The sequence below is a fragment of the Melospiza melodia genome, chromosome 23 (assembly GCF_035770615.1).
Source record: "Melospiza melodia melodia isolate bMelMel2 chromosome 23, bMelMel2.pri, whole genome shotgun sequence".
NCBI lineage: Eukaryota > Metazoa > Chordata > Aves > Passeriformes > Passerellidae > Melospiza > Melospiza melodia.
This window is the reverse complement of record NC_086216.1, coordinates 12,653,403-12,668,911: the sequence shown is the minus strand read 5'-3', so window position 1 is coordinate 12,668,911 and position 15,509 is coordinate 12,653,403. Positions and strand designations below refer to the sequence as shown.

Below are 15,509 nucleotides of genomic sequence, written 5' to 3'. Positions count from 1 at the left end.
CCCCGGGCTGGGCCGAGACCCCCGGGCTGGGCAGAGCCCCCGGGCTGGGCAGAGCGGGGCCGGGCCGGCGGACCCCGAGGGGCTGCGGGGCTGTGCGGGGGAGCTGCCCCCACACCTGGGCCTGGCGGGCCGTGAGCGTGGGCAGGGGCAAATCCTGCAATCCTGCTGGGGATGTGGGGTGAGTAACGCCTCAAACACCCCCAATTCCACAGGAATTTGTTTGTGTCTGCAGGGTTTTTCCCAGGACCCTCGATCAGAGCCAGGACCTCGAGCAGCCATGACACCCCCCAGGGTATGTGACACCACACTCTGTGCCACCATCCCGCCCCTCAGGAACCCCCTCCAGATCATACCAGGGTCTCCTCATTTTCCCCTTCTTTTTTAGGAAATAGGATTTGTTAGCCCTCAGAAAAGGAAGGGGGATCCCAATTGGGGGCCAAAGAATTGGAACCCCAGAGATCCAGGGCACCCCCTGACCCTGGAGTTGGGGATGGAAAGGGCTGAGCCCCCTCAGGCCCACATTTCCCAGCTGATCCCACTGGATCTGTGTCTGTGAGGGAGGGAAAACCCAGTGCCAGGGTGCTGATCCCCCAGAACCAGGTTAATTCCCCTGCATTCCAGGCTGATCCGGGTCCACACAGTCACCAAAAAGTGCCACCAGCTTGTCCCAGCTAAAATTCCCTTATTATTTCCATTACTCATCAAACCCCCCTCATCACAAGCACGTTTTGGGGTGTATCCCCCCCACATTTGGCGTTCCCAGGTGCCCATTCCCATTTTCCTTCCCCTGCTGCTCAGACCCAGCCGTGGCTCGTCCCCTCGTGCCCCAAGCTGGACATGTGCATCCCCTTCCTGGGCAAGTACCACCGGCCGGTTTCGGGGCGCTCCTGCCAGACCTGCACGCCCAGGAGCTGGGTAGGAGAGCCAGTCTGGGGTCCCGGGGCGCCGGGGCTCTGCTCCTGCGGGGCTTGATCCCGTTTTCCCTGCCAGGATGGATTCTACCCCGAGGAGCTGGCCCCTCTGGGGTTCCGCGACGCCAGCCGCCTGACGGAGGCGGACACGCGGTGAGCGGCCGGGGGCTCTGCGTCCCGCACAAGCACTTTTCCCCCCATGTTTCACCAAAACCGAGCTCGTTAATTGGTTTTGGGAGGCTGGAAGTGATGGCTCCGAGGGTTTGGGCTGTGCTGCAGTTGTGGGATTGGGGATTTGGGGATCATGCTGTTATTTGGAGTCTTGGTGGGAAGGTCGGGGAGGTGGAGGGTTGTTCTTCTCTCTGGCTCGCAAGGAAAAGGGAAAACAGGCACTTCCCCCTAGAAGGAAAAATACCAGGAAAGGCAAAATTGTGGTTATCCCCCCTTTGCCTCTGGGCAAGAGCCATTTCCAGATATTTTCATTTTTGAGGTGCCAGATCGCTTTAGCTCCACTCCCCTTTAGGGAGTAATCCCTGGATTATCCATGTTTTGCTTTTCTCCTTCCCAAGCTGGGTCGTTTTCCTCTATTCAGTTCCAAATGTTCCCAGCTTTGGAGTGCTTGGAGGAATCCATTGGGATCACAGAGAATGCAGTTCCCCAAGCTCCCTCCCACCCTCCCCTCAGCACAGATTTGGGGATAGATTGGGAAATTTCTGCAATTTGGGTATCCCAGGTTTGAATCTCAGTTTTCCTTCCTGCTGGGCACCCTGAAGCACCAATTCCCCGGTGCCTCAACACTTCCAGCTGTGAAATGGGGACAAATGTCCTGACTCCGGCAGAGAGGCAGACAGGGGGGGACTCTGATCCCCCGCATGTCACCGTGTGTCCCCTGCAGGTTCCGGGGCTGGCTGGTCCGGAGGATCTGTGGCTTCCTGGCCGCCTGGGAGTGGGAAATTCCAGCAGAGAGCCCCGGGGAGCTCCTGCAGCGGATCTGCAGCAGCCGGAGGTGGGTGGGGGCCCCCCCCAGTCGTGGGGGTCCTTTTGGAGCCCAGCGGGGCTCCCTGCACCCCAACACGCGGTGCTGGGCGCTCGCCCTGCCCTGCTGTCCCCAGGGTGCGGGATGCTGCCTCCAGCCCGGAGCCTGGCCCCCGAGGGGATGAGGGATCCCAGCAGTGCCGCAAGGAGGAGATCTGCCAGATCCTGGGGGAAATCCAGGCCCCACTGTCCCCCCTGCTGCTGAGGTCAGGGGCCTGAGGGGAAATTCTCTGGGGGAAGGAGACAGATCCCTCAGGGGGGATGCACATGGATCCGTTGGGTGGGTTCCTGGGATTGGTTTTGGGGTGTTCTGGGATTTTGAGGGGATGCACGTGGATCCGTTGGGTGGGTTCCTGGAATTTTGGGGTGTTCTGGATTTTGAGGGGATGCACGTGGATCCGTTGAGTGGTTTCCTGGGATCCTTCTGGGGGATGTGCTGGCATATTTCAGGAGATATTTTGGGATCCTTTGTCTGGCTGCCCTCGGGGTCCTCTCTGGCTCCTGGAGCCATTCCCTCAGTTCCTTCTGAGGAGCTGGAGTGGGAAAATCCAAACCCCTCAGGAGGGAGGGAAGCAGAGAAAACTTTCCTTTTCCTTTTCCGTTTCCCATCCCATCGCTGACTGCTGGGAATCCGGGGCTTCATTGCTTGTCTGATCCAGTGGGAATAAAGAGTACTTTTGAGCCATTAAAGGGCAGGTATTCCCCCTGGAATGAGAGCATATGGGGGTCCCAAAGTGGGGCAGGAAGATGGAGGGAATGCAGGATTCCCAGTGGCAGCTCTGATTGCCAGTGGAAAGGAGGATGTTTCCACACACACAGCCTTTCACGTGTGATAAAAGTGGGAGTTTTGAGCAGGGATTTCGGGGGTTTGGGGCTGCCCTGTCCCTGGCAGGGTCCCTCATTGCCATTTTTCCCGCAGGCTGTGCCACTGGCTGCTCCCCAAGCTCCTGACCCGAGTGTTCCTGAGCGTGCAGGTGCACCGGGCGCAGCTGGAGATGGTGCTGCGAGCTGCCAGGACGGTAGGGAGCCCGGGCTGGGCCCTCCCCGGCCCTGGAACACCGGGCACTCACCCCGGGATGCCCCTGGAACGCCGGGCACTCACCCCGGGATGCCTCCCCGCAGCCCGAGGTGCCGCTGGTGTTCCTGTGCAGCCACCAGTCCCCGCTGGACGGGCCCCTGCTCTCCTTCCTGCTGCTGTCCCAGGGCGTGGGGCTGCCCAGGGTGGCCGTGAGCACCAGGACCAGCCCTCGCCTGAGGTGAGGCAGCACCAGGGGCGCGCCCAGAGCATCCCGGGCCTCGCAGGGGTGCCCACGGTGTCCCTGCCTCGCCAGGTCCCTGCTCCAGCGCCTGGGAGGGATTTTCTTGCCTTCGGGCTTGGCCCCGCCGTGCAGTGAGCGGGACGAGGGGCTCCCCGGGGCCGTGCTGGACGCGGTAGGTGCCGTGAACGCCCCCGGAGCGCTCGGGGAGGTGCTGGCAGCCCCCGGCAGCCCTGGTGTCTCCCCAGTACGTGCAGGAGGTGATGCGGAGCCGCCGGCCCCTGGTGCTGTTCCTGGAGGAGCCGTCGGGGTTCGCGCGGCTGGCGGAGCCCGCGCGGCGCTGGCTGCTGCGGCTGCTGCGGGCGCTGCGCGACGGCGCCGTGCCCGACGCGCTGCTGGTGCCCGTGGGCATCGCCTACGACCTGGCCCCGGGCGGGCTGCGGCGGCGTGCAGCGGTGAGAGCGGGGCTCGGGGGGTCAGCACTGCTCCCCACATCCCTGGCACTGCCCCGGGGATCAGCGTTCCCCAAACCCACGGGAAACGCTGCTCCCTCGGTCCTGGGGAGAGGCCTGGCCCGCATCTCTGGGGGCATCCCCGGGGCTGGCATCCCCCCGAATGTGCCACTGACCCCTCGGTGCCCTGTCCTGGCAGCCCCCGGAGCCCCTGGGGCTGGGCTCGTGTCTGCGGGCAGCGTTCCAGGCCCTGTGCTGCCGGCACCATGGCTTCGCCCGCGTGGACTTCTCTCAGCCCTTCTCCCTGCGGGTACGGCATCCCCTGCACCCATCCCCTGCACCCATCCCCTGCATCCATCCCCCTGGGGGACCCTTCCTGGGGTGTTGGTGGGCTTTGGGCTGCATGGGGGGGTCTGGAATCCATCCTGGGGGTGTCTGTGCTGCTCCCAGCCCTGGGGATGCAGGGTGAGCTCCTGCTGCTGAGGGCTGGGAGCACCCACAGGCTCCTCTGTGCTCATCCCCAGGAGTTTGTGGACAACAACCTGGTGGGGCCCATGCTCAGAGGGAGTCCCCCGGAGCAGCTGCTGCTTCCCACCATCCTGGGCAGGGGGTGAGGAGCTGAGCCCTTGGGGGGCAGCGTTCCCCTCTGCCCTGGATCTCTGCCCCCGGCTCTCTCCTCACCCTCTCATCCCAACTCATCCTGCCCAGCCCGCTGGATGTGGGGAGCGTGGGGAATTCGGGCCCCACTTCGGGGACAGAAGAGGAGATTTTGGTGACAGCACTGGGGCTGCATGTGCTGAGCGGTGAGGAGGGGGCTGGGGGGTCCCTGCATCCCTTGGGATGGCATTCCCTGCTCGGGAATGGGGGGCAGGTTAATAAACCCCCCCTGGATAACGAGGGCCTCTCTCCCACTGCAGATTGCAGGGCCTGCTCTGCCGTCACAGCCGTGGGAATCACCGCAGCGCTGCTGCTGCACCGCTACCAGGAGGTGGGAGAAGGGTTCCGTGGAAGCTCCCTGGCCCAGTGGGAATCGCCCTGGGAGCGCCATTCCCAGCGGGGATCCCCTCTCCCGTGTCCCCAGGTGGTGCTGCTGCCCCAGCTCATGTGGGATTTCTCCAAGCTGCTGGAGCAGCTGCTGCTGCGGGGCCGGGCCGTGAGCTGCTCGGGGCGGCTGCGGGTGCTGCTGCTGCACAGCCTGCGCCTGCTGCCGCCCCTGCAGCGCCTGCAGCCCCCCCTGCGCCTGCTGCAGCCCCCGCGCGCCTCGGCCCGGGCACGGCTGGGACAGCTGGCAGGGGGGGTCCGGCACCAGCTGGCCGGGGAGGCCGTGGGCGGTGAGCGGGGACACCGGGAGCGGGGACGGGGACGCCGGGGACACCAGTGACACCGGGAAGGGGTGGTGGCTGCAGTCTGAGGAGCACCAGGGGTGTTGTTTATGTCGTGGTGCTCAGTGACGTTGGGATTTGGGACAGAAGGGATCGGTGATGCCAGGGAGGTTGGTGACATGGGGGATTCAGTGCCACCAGGTAAGGGGCACTGGGGAAATGGGGCACGCAGGGCATTATTGACACTGGGGTGGGGGCATTGGGGATGCCAGGGCTCAGGGGCACTGGGCTGTTCGGTGACTCTGGGACTGGTGCCAGCCCTGTGCCCTCAGCCTGTGCCATCCGTGCCCTGGTGCTGGAGATGCTGCCTGTGCTGGGGCCGCCCTCCAGCCTCACCAAGATCGTGCTGAGCCGGGACGAGCTGCTCCACAAGATCCTGGAGCTGCTGCAGCTGCTGCCCCCCACCCTGCTGGGGCTCCAGGTGGGGACACGGGGCTGGGCTGTGACCCCCAGCCCTGCTGGGGACACGGGGCTGGCCTGTCACCCCTGTGCTGTGTCCCCAGCCCTGCCGGCCTCCTGACTGCCACAGCCTGGACGTCCTGGACAAGCTCATCCTCGGGGGGCTGCTGGAGGAGGAGGTGGTGGGTGACCCCGGGGGTCTGTCATGGGGCACAGGGGCAGGGTGGCTGCCAGGGGAGGTGGCACTGCTGTCCCTCCATGGGGCACAGGGGGGTGGCACTGCTGTCCCCCCGTGGAGCACAGGGGCAGGGTGGCTGCCAGGGGAGGTGACACTGCTGTCCCTCCATGGGGCACAGGGGCACAGGGGGGTGGCACTGCTGTCCCTCCATGGGGCACAGGGGCAGGGTGGCTGCCAGGGGGGTGGCACTGCTGTCCCCCCGTGGGGCACAGGGGGGTGGCACTGCCGTCCCCGCAGGCCGAGGAGGAGCGCTGGGGCTGCGATGTGGCCCCGCGGCGCCTCGGGCAGGGACAGTCCCTGGGCTTCTTCACGGATGACAGCGACAGTGACGGCGAGCTCGAGCTCGGCGTGCCCAAGCAGTGCTACAAGGTACCGGGGGTGTCCCGCTGCTGGGGGGCTGCGGGAGGGCGGTGTCCCCCAAACGTGGCCCTGTCACCCCCACAGCTCCGAGGGCCCCAGGGCTTCCCCGGCTTCCTCCTCTTCCTCTGCCGCCTGCTGAGCCCCGTGCTGCAGACCTACGGCCGCGCCGTGCAGTTCCTGCAGAGACCCCCCTGGCCCCAGCCCGGTAGGACCCCCCGGCCTGGGGAACCCCCCGGGACTCCCTGGGGACACTGAGGCACGGGATCTGACCCCCCTCCCCACTGCAGAGCAGGACTACGTGGAGGCGCTGCTGGAATTCCTGGCCGAGGATGAGGATGGTGAGTCGGGGGGGGTCTGGCTTTAGTGCCCCCCAAACCAGGCTGAGGGGCATTGAGAGGTGGCATTGGGGGCTCTCTGGCATCTCTCTCCCCACAGGGTATCCCGACAGGAGCCTGGCCCTGAGCTCCCTGCAGAGTTTCAAGGACATGGGGGTAAGCACAGCTCCCCCAGCCCCCCAGCATTGCTGCTCCCTCCCTCCCTGCCCTCCTGACCTCCCTGTGCCCCCCAGGTGCTGGAGGAGCTGCAGACCCCCACGGGACCCGCCCTGCAGCTCTCCCAGCCTTTCCAGTCTGCTTCCAGCCGGGAGAAGCTGGCAGCCTTCATCCAGCAGTTCACGCAGCTGTAGCCCCCCGACCCCCCAGACCCATAAACGCAGAGAGCAGAGGCTCGTGGATTTATTGACCCCCGGGGGGGAGGTGGGACCGGGGCTCCTCTCGGCCGTCACACCACCCTGTTGCAGATGGTGCCCAGCTCCTCAATCTCACACTGCACCTCGTCACCGGGCTGCAAGGGGGGGACACGGTGGCACCTGTCCCCACTGGGGTCCCCGTGTCCCCCCCGAGACCCCATTTCCCCTCACCTTCAGGAAAACGGGCGGTTTGCGAAAGACCCCCACTCCCGCGGGGGTCCCCGTCAGCAGGACGTCCCCAGGGACCAGTGTCACAAACCTGGGGGCACAGGGGGGGTCAGACACGGCCTCCTGGGCTCTGGGGGTCCCCAGGCCCCCGTTCCTACCGGGACACCCAGGCCACGAGCGCGGGCACCCCGAAGATGAGGTGCTGGGTGCTGCTGTCCTGCATGCGCTGCCCGTTGACGCTGCAGCGGATCCAGAGGTTGTGCACATCTGCAGGGGACACGGGGCACACGGGGCACACGGGGACAGTGCCACCGTGCCCCCACCGCGGGGGCAAACACGGGGAGCACGGTCCCGCGTCCCTGCCGCACCTGGCACCGCCTCCTTGGTGACAATGGCGGGCCCCAGGGGACAGAAGGTGTCGAAGGTCTTGCCCAGCAGCCACTGCCGCCCGTTGCGCCGCATCTGCCAGTCCCGGGCGCTCACGTCGTTGGCCACGGTGTAACCCAGCACGTGCTCCAGGGCCGCCGACTCCTGGGGACAGGGGGGACGCTGCCAGGGACGGGACGCTGCCAGGGGGCCCCAGAGTGGGGAGGGGTCGGGGGTACCTCGATGTGCCGCCCCCTCTTCCCGATGACCGCAGCCAGCTCCACCTCCCAGTCCAGCTCCTGCGGGGACAGAGGGGCTGGGAGCGCCATCCCGGGGGGCTGTCCCCGTTGGGGGGCACCGGGGGGACACCGGCTACCCACGCTGGTGTCCTGGGGGTGCACGATGTCATCGAAGGGCCCGGCGATGGCGCTGGGGAACTTGCTGAAGATGAGGGGCTCCCGGGGCACCTTGGCCGCCTGCTCGCGGCAGTGGTCGTGGTAGTTGAGCCCCACGCAGATCACCTTCTGGGGGTCCCCCAGGGGCGCCAGCAGCCGCGCAGCCCCCCGGGACACGCGGTGCTGCCCCGACTGCAGCGCCCTGCGGGGACACGGGGGGCGTCTGGGGCACCCCCGACTGGGGGACACGCTTTGGGGGGCTCCAGGAGGGCCTGCTGTGCTTTAGGGACTCTGCTTTTGGCCCCCACGCTGGGGTCAAGCTCTCTTGGGGGTCACGCATCATGGGGAGGGGATCACTCACGGTCTGGAGTGCCTCCCGCCCTTTGGGGGGCCAGCTGTTGGGGTGACCCGCTTTGGGGTCAGCCAAAGCAGCAGGCAGATTTGGGTGGCCACTCCTGGGGGGATCCATGGGGATTCACCCCCGTTTTGGGGCTCCCTCTCCTTTTGGGGGCTCCTCCACCGCTGGGAGTCGCCCACCTTTGGGGTCCCCCACCTTCCTTGGGTCACTTTTGGGGGTCCCCCACCTCCTCTGGGGGTGCCCGTTGGCCTCACGCACCTCTGGGCGAGCTCCAGCCCGCGGGGCCCGATCTCCAGGAACTCCCGCATGGAGCGGGGCAGGTCGGGCTCGGCCGCGCTCAGATCCACCAGGTCCCCCCCGGGCGCCTCCTCCAGCCCGAGCCGGGGCCCCCCGCCCGCGGCGCCCCGGAACCGCACCAGGCGCAGCGCCCCGCGCATCGCCTGCGGCACCGGCCCGGTGAACCCCGGCCCCGGGGTGGATCCCCGGAACCCCCGCAGTCCCGGGGACGCGCTCCCGGTCCCGGCACCTTCCCCCAGCCCCGATTCCCTCCATCCCAGGGATCCCCCTGGTTCTGCCCAAACCCGGACCCCGGGGATTCCCCCCGTTTCTCACCCACTCAGTCCGATCCCAAGGGATTCTCCACCGAGCCCCCAACGCCCCCAGCCCAGCCCCGAGTCCCACAGAGCTCCGATCCCGAGGATCCCCCCCCCCTTCCCGGGCATTCCCCCGTTTCCAGATGCCCTCGTTCCCATGGATCCCCCCAGTTCCAGACCCCCCCATTCCCGGGCATTCCCCCGTTTCCAGATGCCCTCGTTCCCAGGGATCCCCCCAGTTCCAGACCCCCGCGCTCCCGGGCATTCCCCCCGTTCCAGGGGATCCCCCCCCCCAGTCCCGGGGGTCTCACACGCCGCTCCTCCCCCGCTCCGCCAGGGGGCGCTGCGGGCCCCGCCCCGTCACGTGACACGTCAAGGTCGCGGCGCCGAGGCCCCGCCCCCTTCGGGCCGCCCAATGGGAGCGCGCGGGAGGCGGGGCCAGATTTTCAATGAGAGCCAATGAGAGGAGAGAGCTCAGGGGCGGGGCCGCGGAACCGGGAACGAGAACGGGACCGGGAATGGGACCGGGAACGGGACGGGGAGTGGGAATTGGAGACGGGACCGGCCACGGGCAGGGCCCGAGAGCAGGACAGGGACCCCCGGGACCCCGCGCGTCCCTCCCGTCGCCCTTGGCTCCATTTCACCGCTGAGTCGTCACCGTTTGGTTTATTTATAAAATCCCCCTCCCCACGCTGCCGGGGAGCAGGGGCTGTGCTTTGGGTCGGTGTCTGGGGGCTCCATCTCACGGCTGCCCTGTGGACACCCCCACAGCCGGGCTCCCATCTCGAGGGTCCCCAAGCCCCTGGGGTGGGGTCTGTGCAGTCCCTGCACCGCCAACGGGGGGGTCCGTGTCTAGGGGGGCTCAGCCCCCCAAAATGGGTCAGTCTGGGGTGGCAGCGCCGTCCTTGTCCTTGTCCTTGTCCTGTCCCGTCTCTGGGAGCCACATGCTGGAATTCTCCTGCCTCTGGTTCGTCTGAAACAGCAGAAAAGCTCCGGGGGGAGCAGGGTCTAGAGCACGCTGTGGAAGATCTGCATGGAGCTCATGATGTCCTTGTCCTGGCGAGGAGAGAGCAGACCCCGTGTGCCCCTTCTCTCGTCTCCCTTTTGCCATCTCCCTCCTGTCCTGCATGAGGAGGATGAGGATGGTGCCCCCCGGAGCCCCTCACCTCCTGGCAGGCGGCCAGGAACTCCTCGAAGGTCACCACGCCGTCCCCGTTCCTGTCCATCTTCTGCAAGGGAGCGGCCGGGGCTCAGCGGGGCGGCCCCGGGGACACCTTGGGGACACCCTGGGGACACCTTGGGGACATTCTCACCTGGAAGAAGAGCTCCACGTGCTGAGCGGGCGCGCTGTGCCCCGCGGCGGGCTGGCCCATCATGGCATAGATGGACTTCATGATCTCCAGCATGTCCTGGGGGGGACACAGGGCGCTGGCAGCCCCCGCCCGCCTGTCCCCACCCCGCCACCCCCGCTGTCCCCCAGCGTCACCTCCTTGCTGATGCAGCCGTCCTTGTTCACGTCGTAGAGGTCGAACGTCCACCTGAGCTTCTGCTGCTCCGTGCCCCGCAGCAGCACCGAGAGCCCCACGGCGAAATCCTGCCCGCACGGGGGGGCGGCGGGAGGGACCCTGACCCGCCCTGACCGACCCTGGCCCACCCTGACCCGCCCTGACCCCGGCCCGCCGCCGCCCCATCGATCCCGGCCGCCCCGGGGATTGCAGCCCTATTGATCCCGTTATTTTTACCCGGCCACAGCCGGGAGGAGGAGGAGGAGGAGGAAGGAGGAGGATGTGATGAATCACGGCGCGGGCACCGCCGTTCCCCCCGGAATGCCCACCTGGAAGCACAGAGCCCCGTTGCGGTCCGCGTCGAAGGCGTCGAACAAGAAGTGCGCGTAGGAGCTGGCGTCTGCGGGGACCGGACCGTGACCCCCGGTACCGCTCCCGGTACCGCTCCCGGTACCGCCCCGGCCCCCCGGGACCCCGGGACCCCGACTCACCGCCGCGCGGGAAGAAGCGCGAGTAGATGAGCGTGAAGGTCTCCTCATCCACGAGCCCGCTGGGACACTCCTGCCGGGGCAGCGGCGCCGGTGACCCCGGGGCCCCGCGGGTTTGGGGGGGCTCGGGGCTCGGGACCCCCGACTCACGTTCTTGAAGCCTCGGTAGAGGGACTGCAGCTCGGTCTTGGTGAACTTGGTGCGGGCCAGGAGCTGCTCCAGCCCCTCGGGCGGGTGCCGGGCCGTCGGCAGCTCCACGTCGGGATCGCCGCTGTCTGCGGGGAGACCCGGGGCGGAGACCCCCTTAGGGACCCCCCAAACCTGGGCAGAGACCCCCTTAGGGACCGCAAACCGTCCCCGGGAAAAGACCCCCTTAGGGACCCCCCCTGCACCCCAAACCCGGGGCAAAAACCCCCTTAGGGACGCCCTTAGAGACCCCAAAACCACCCCGGGCAAAGACCCCCTTAGGGACCCCTTTAGGGACCCCTTTAGGGAGCCCCTCAGGGACCCCCTCTCCCCCACGGCCCCGGAGCTCCCCGGGGCCCCGCGGGTGTCGCTCCCGGGGCTTTCCCCGCGCTCCCGGGGCTCCCGAACGTTCCCGAGCCGCCTCTTGGCCGCCGGGCCCGGCGCGAGGTAATTAATAAATGATGCTTCATTAATAATTCCCGCTCGGGAAGCCCCTGCGGGGCCCTCCAGCAATTTTGGGATGGGCTTGGGAGCCCCGAACGTTCCCAGGGCTGTCAGAGGGGGGTGAGGGGTCTCGGGGGACCTGGGGGGAATAATGGGGGTCCCTGTGTCCAATCTCAGGGTTTTTTGGGGGTCCCTGTGTCCAATCTCAGGGGTTTTTGGGGGTCCCTGTGTCCAATCTCGGGGGGGTTTGGGGTCCCTGTGTCCAATCTCGGGGGGTTTTGGGGGTCACTGTGGGGTCGTGACCCCCACCTCGGGGGGCTTGTTGGGGTCAGTGCCAGCTCGGAGCCCTCCCGGCCCTCCTTGGGAAGGTTTGGGGGTCACCGGGGGTCCCCATTGCCCGTTCCTGGGGGTTAAAGGGGCGAGGGAGAGCTCTGGGGTGGGGGTCCCCCTTCCCCGGGTATTTGAGGTGGGGGTCCCCATTCCCGGGTGTTTTGGGGATGCTCTGGGGGTCCCCCCAGGCCAGGGCACTTCAGGGGGTTTGGGGGCTCTGCCCGCTCCCCCCCCAGCCCCAAATCATCATCCTTCCCCCCGACCCTCCCGAGGGGACCCCAGACCCAAACCCGGCTCTGCTCCGGGAGGTCACGGGGCAGTGGGGCCGAGCCGTCATTAACTCATTAATTATCGCTAATTGGGGCTCGGGGAGCGGGGGGTACCTTCGGCAGAGATGGGCTCCAGGATGCCGAACTGCTTGAGCACGGCGATGAAGAGGAGGATGACCACGGCCACGGCGCACAGCTCCATGCCCTGGATGCCCATGGCACCGGGGGCACGGGGGGCTCCGGGGGTCCCCAACCCTGCGGGGCTCCTGCGGCAGCGCGGGGCGGGTGCTGCCCGTGCCCGTCCTGCCCTCCTCCCCTCCTCCTCTTCCTCCTCCTCCTCCTCCTCCTCCCCTGGCACCCTGCCCCCCCGCCCCGCGGTTTTGGCGCTTTCCCGCACGAGTTCGGGGTTTTTGTGGGGCGGGGGTCCAGGGCCGCTCCCCCCGCTCCCCGCAGCACCCCGGGGCCGGGGGCACCGCCGGGAGGGTCCCGCGGGAACTGGGGGGGGAAAGGTCCAGAGTGCCCCCCCGGGCCGGGGGATCGATGGGATCGATGGGCATGAGTAAGCAGCGAGGGCAGGGAAACTGAGGCACGGAGGGCGGGCGGCGGGGCTGTCCCCTCCCCGCGCCGGGTGTCTCGCAGCCCCGGGGACATCGGGCCTGTCCCCTCGGGGTGTCCCTGTGTCCCCGGGGCTGTCCCTGTCCCCTCGGGGTGTCCCTGTGTCCCTCGGGGTGGCCCTGTCCCCACAGTGTCCCCGTCCCCACAGTGTCCCTGTCCCCTCGGGCTGTCCCTGTCCCCTCGGGGTGTCCCCGTCCCCACAGTGTCCCTGTCCCCTCGGGGTGTCCCTGTGTCCCCGGGGCTGTCCCTGTCCCCACAGTGTCCCTGTCCCCGTCCCCACGGTGTCCCTGTCCCCACAGTGTCCCTGTCCCCTCGGGGTGTCCCTGTCCCCTCGGGGTGTCCCCGTCCCCACGGTGTCCCTGTCCCCCCAGAGTGTCCCTGTCCCCTCGGGGTGTCCCTGTGTCCCCTCGGGGTGGCCCTGTCCCCACAGTGGCCCTGTCCCCAGAGTGTCCCCGTCCCCACAGTGTCCCTGTGTCCCTCGGGGTGTCCCTGTCCCCACAGTGTCCCTGTCCCCGTCCCCACAGTGTCCCTGTCCCCAGAGTGTCCCTGTCCCCTCGGGGTGTCCCTGTCCCCTCGGGGTGTCCCCGTCCCCACAGTGTCCCTGTCCCCTCGGGGTGGCCCTGTCCCCACAGTGTCCCTGTGTCCCTCGGGGTGTCCCTGTCCCCACAGTGTCCCTGTCCCCACAGTGTCCCTGTCCCCGTCCCCAGAGTGTCCCTGTCCCCAGAGTGTCCCTGTCCCCTCGGGGTGTCCCTGTCCCCTCGGGGTGTCCCTGTCCCCACAGTGTCCCTGTCCCCTCGGGGTGTCCCTGTCCCCACGGTGTCCCTGTCCCCCCAGAGTGTCCCTGTCCCCTCGGGGTGTCCCCGTCCCCACAGTGTCCCTGTCCCCTCGGGGTGTCCCTGTCCCCCCACAGTGTCCCTGTCCCCTCGGGGTGGCCCTGTCCCCACAGTGTCCCTGTGTCCCTCGGGGTGTCCCTGTCCCCACAGTGTCCCTGTGTCCCCTCGGGGTGGCCCCGTCCCCACAGTGTCCCTGTCCCCCCAGAGTGTCCCTGTCCCCTCGGGGTGTCCCTGTCCCATCCCAATTCTCAGCCCCGCCTCTCGGGACCCCCGGACACGCTCTGGGGGCGGGGCCACACGCAGGGGCGGGGCCGCATCAGGGCGTGGCACATAGGGGCGGGGCCACCACAGGGGCGGAGCCATTCACATGGGCGTGGTGCATGGGCGGGGTCTCCCGCAAGGGGCGGGGCTCCGTGTTTGTGGGCGTGGCTCCGGTGCTGCCGCTCCGCTACATCTGGCGTTCCCGCCGTCCCGCCTAACGTCACTTCCGCTTCCGCCCGTGCCGGAAGTGCCGCCAGTCTCGCCGCCATGGCCTCAAGGTTACTGCGGGTGAGCGCGGCCCTGCGGCTCCTGCCCGCGGCCTCGGCCCGCGCCGCGCCCGCCCGCCAGCTCGGCGTGCCCGGTGAGTGGGGACGGGGGAGCGGGGGGTGCGGCGGGGGGCACGGCGGGGGGAGCGGGGCGGGATGGGGTGTGTGTGTGCAGCCCGGTGTAACGGAGCCCCGCAGGGAACCTGGCCAGCGATGAGGAGCAGGCGACCGGCCTGGAGCGGAAGGTGATGGAGGCCACGAACAAGGGGCTGGTGAGTGCCGGGGAGCGCGGTAGGTCTGGGGCCGGGGTCAGCCGGAGGGCGGGGGTGGCCCGAGGGATGCCGGGGGGCTCCGGGGCGGTTTCGGGGTTCGGCTGCCCTTGGAGGGGCAGAGATTGGCGGATGGGTGTCAGGGGCAGCCTCACGGTGTTCTGCGGGGGTTCGGGGGTGGCGGGGGTCGGGTTATTTCAGGGTTCCCGTGCCCTTGGCGGGGGCGGAGTCAGAGGGATCGGGGGTGAGGAGATCTGGGGGTCCCTGGGGTTTGGAGGGTGGGGGGCTCATCTGGGGGGGCGTATTCCAGTGTTGGTGCCCTTGGAGGGCTGCAGGGTCTGGGGGCTCAGAGGTGGGGGTCTCTCAGGCACAGGGGCTCTCGGGTGGAGCTGGGGATGCCAGGTTTGGGGTTCGCGGGGCCAGGCTGCCCTCGGGGGGTTCTGGGCTGGTTCTGGGGGTCTCAGAGCCCGGGGCGCCCTCCAGGACCCGTACAGCATGTTCCGGCCCAAGCGCTACGCGGGCACCAAGCAGGATCCCAACCTCGTGCCCTCCGTGTCCAGCAAGCGCATCGTGGGCTGCGTCTGTGAGTGCTCCCGGCCCTGTCCGTGTGTCCGTGCATCCCTGTGTCCGTGCATCTGACGGTCCCCGTGTCCGTCTGTCCCCGCGTCCATGTGTTTGTCCTTTCACTGTCCATGTGTTCCTCCATCCCTGTATCTGTCCCTTTCCTGTCTGTGTGTCCATCCTCCCACCCATGCCTGTCCACGGTGTCTGTGTGTCCATTCCTGTCCCTTGTCCATTTGTCCGTCCCCTTCTGTCCTTGTGCTCCGTCCCACGCTGTCCCCGTCCCCCTGTCCCTGTCCGTGTGTCCCACGCTGTCCCTGTCCCCCCAGGTGAGGAGGACAACAGCTACGTGGTTTGGTTCTGGCTGCACAAGGGCGAGCCCCAGCGCTGCCCCTCCTGCGGCGCCCACTACAAACTGATCCCCCACGACCTGCCCCACTGAGGGGCCCCCAAATCCCCCCACACTGCTGCCCCTCTGAGGGCTGGGGGACCCCCAAATCCCCCCAAACTGAGCTGCCCCGCCGAGGGGCTGGGGCCCCCCTCCCTCCCCTCCTGGGGCTCTGTTGGACCCCCCAGTTCCCCCCATAAAGAGTTTGTGTGGAGAGCCTGGCTGTGTCTGTGCTGGGGGTGTCACCGTGGGTAGGGAGGGGACAGGGGGGTCTGAGGGGGACCTTGGGCAGAATTTGGGGTGAGGGGACCCCATATTATTGTCCCTCATCCCTGGGGCTGGGGGTGGGACACTGAGTGGGTCCTGTGGTGGCTTTGTCCCCTTTGGGATCCCTGAGCACTGAGGGGGTCCCAGAGCCTCCTGGGGGCCCCAC

General features: G+C 68.0%; 4 protein-coding genes across 5 annotated transcripts; 2 read left to right on the top strand and 2 right to left on the bottom strand.

Annotated features, from left to right (window-relative positions):
- The first annotated feature begins 107 nt into the window (after positions 1-107).
- Positions 108-6,750, top strand: LOC134428595 (glycerol-3-phosphate acyltransferase 2, mitochondrial-like). The gene is made up of 21 exons (XM_063175424.1): positions 108-292; positions 799-915; positions 991-1,064; positions 1,807-1,917; positions 2,024-2,152; positions 2,866-2,965; positions 3,069-3,202; positions 3,278-3,377; positions 3,451-3,657; positions 3,854-3,964; positions 4,179-4,264; positions 4,363-4,457; positions 4,572-4,642; positions 4,736-4,985; positions 5,309-5,457; positions 5,540-5,617; positions 5,911-6,042; positions 6,118-6,238; positions 6,321-6,371; positions 6,469-6,524; positions 6,602-6,750. The coding sequence occupies exons 1-21, from the start codon at positions 278-280 to the stop codon at positions 6,716-6,718; spliced, it is 2,304 nt and encodes a 767-aa protein (XP_063031494.1). The 5' UTR covers positions 108-277; the 3' UTR covers positions 6,719-6,750.
- A 1-nt stretch (position 6,751) lies between these two features.
- Positions 6,752-8,520, bottom strand: LOC134428606 (fumarylacetoacetate hydrolase domain-containing protein 2-like). The gene is made up of 7 exons (XM_063175439.1): positions 8,327-8,520; positions 7,696-7,912; positions 7,555-7,614; positions 7,318-7,480; positions 7,108-7,216; positions 6,953-7,040; positions 6,752-6,876 (listed from the first exon to the last, which is right to left on the bottom strand). The coding sequence occupies exons 1-7, from the start codon at positions 8,503-8,505 to the stop codon at positions 6,814-6,816; spliced, it is 879 nt and encodes a 292-aa protein (XP_063031509.1). The 5' UTR covers positions 8,506-8,520; the 3' UTR covers positions 6,752-6,813.
- Positions 8,521-9,312: 792 nt separating this feature from the next.
- On the bottom strand, positions 9,313-12,103 carry LOC134428607 (calsenilin-like). Of its 2 annotated transcripts, XM_063175441.1 has the most exons (8): positions 11,998-12,103; positions 10,805-10,929; positions 10,658-10,727; positions 10,496-10,566; positions 10,148-10,255; positions 9,975-10,070; positions 9,828-9,890; positions 9,313-9,717 (listed from the first exon to the last, which is right to left on the bottom strand). In XM_063175441.1, the coding sequence occupies exons 1-8, from the start codon at positions 12,098-12,100 to the stop codon at positions 9,670-9,672; spliced, it is 684 nt and encodes a 227-aa protein (XP_063031511.1). In that variant the 5' UTR covers positions 12,101-12,103; the 3' UTR covers positions 9,313-9,669. The 2 variants fall into 2 exon arrangements, with proteins under 2 accessions (XP_063031511.1, XP_063031510.1); XM_063175440.1 differs by having other exon boundaries at positions 9,313-9,890.
- A 1,741-nt stretch (positions 12,104-13,844) lies between these two features.
- LOC134428614 (cytochrome c oxidase subunit 5B, mitochondrial) lies at positions 13,845-15,292 on the top strand. Its single transcript, XM_063175447.1, has 4 exons — positions 13,845-13,953; positions 14,057-14,130; positions 14,611-14,710; positions 15,018-15,292. The coding sequence occupies exons 1-4, from the start codon at positions 13,860-13,862 to the stop codon at positions 15,128-15,130; spliced, it is 381 nt and encodes a 126-aa protein (XP_063031517.1). The 5' UTR covers positions 13,845-13,859; the 3' UTR covers positions 15,131-15,292.
- The last annotated feature ends 217 nt before the right edge of the window (positions 15,293-15,509 follow it).

Excerpts from the sequence above, each read along its gene's own strand:
- LOC134428595 (XM_063175424.1), top strand. Across the intron at positions 4,643-4,735 it reads TGCTGCACCGCTACCAGGAG|GTGGTGCTGCTGCCCCAGCT; the intron begins GTGGGAGAAGGG and ends CCGTGTCCCCAG. Across the intron at positions 5,618-5,910 it reads GGCTGCTGGAGGAGGAGGTG|GCCGAGGAGGAGCGCTGGGG; the intron begins GTGGGTGACCCC and ends CCGTCCCCGCAG.
- LOC134428607 (XM_063175440.1), bottom strand. The coding sequence starts at position 12,100 with ATGGGCATCCAGGGCATGGAGCTGTGCGCCGTGGCCGTGGTCATCCTC. Across the intron at positions 10,930-11,997 it reads GGAGCCCATCTCTGCCGAAG|ACAGCGGCGATCCCGACGTG; the intron begins GTACCCCCCGCT and ends GTCTCCCCGCAG. Across the intron at positions 10,728-10,804 it reads TCTACCGAGGCTTCAAGAAC|GAGTGTCCCAGCGGGCTCGT; the intron begins GTGAGTCGGGGG and ends CTGCCCCGGCAG.
- LOC134428614 (XM_063175447.1), top strand. The coding sequence starts at position 13,860 with ATGGCCTCAAGGTTACTGCGGGTGAGCGCGGCCCTGCGGCTCCTGCCC. Across the intron at positions 14,131-14,610 it reads AGGCCACGAACAAGGGGCTG|GACCCGTACAGCATGTTCCG; the intron begins GTGAGTGCCGGG and ends GGCGCCCTCCAG. Across the intron at positions 14,711-15,017 it reads GCGCATCGTGGGCTGCGTCT|GTGAGGAGGACAACAGCTAC; the intron begins GTGAGTGCTCCC and ends CTGTCCCCCCAG.
- LOC134428606 (XM_063175439.1), bottom strand. The coding sequence starts at position 8,505 with ATGCGCGGGGCGCTGCGCCTGGTGCGGTTCCGGGGCGCCGCGGGCGGG. Across the intron at positions 7,217-7,317 it reads CACCAAGGAGGCGGTGCCAG|ATGTGCACAACCTCTGGATC; the intron begins GTGCGGCAGGGA and ends TGTCCCCTGCAG. Across the intron at positions 6,877-6,952 it reads AACCGCCCGTTTTCCTGAAG|CCCGGTGACGAGGTGCAGTG; the intron begins GTGAGGGGAAAT and ends CCCCCCTTGCAG.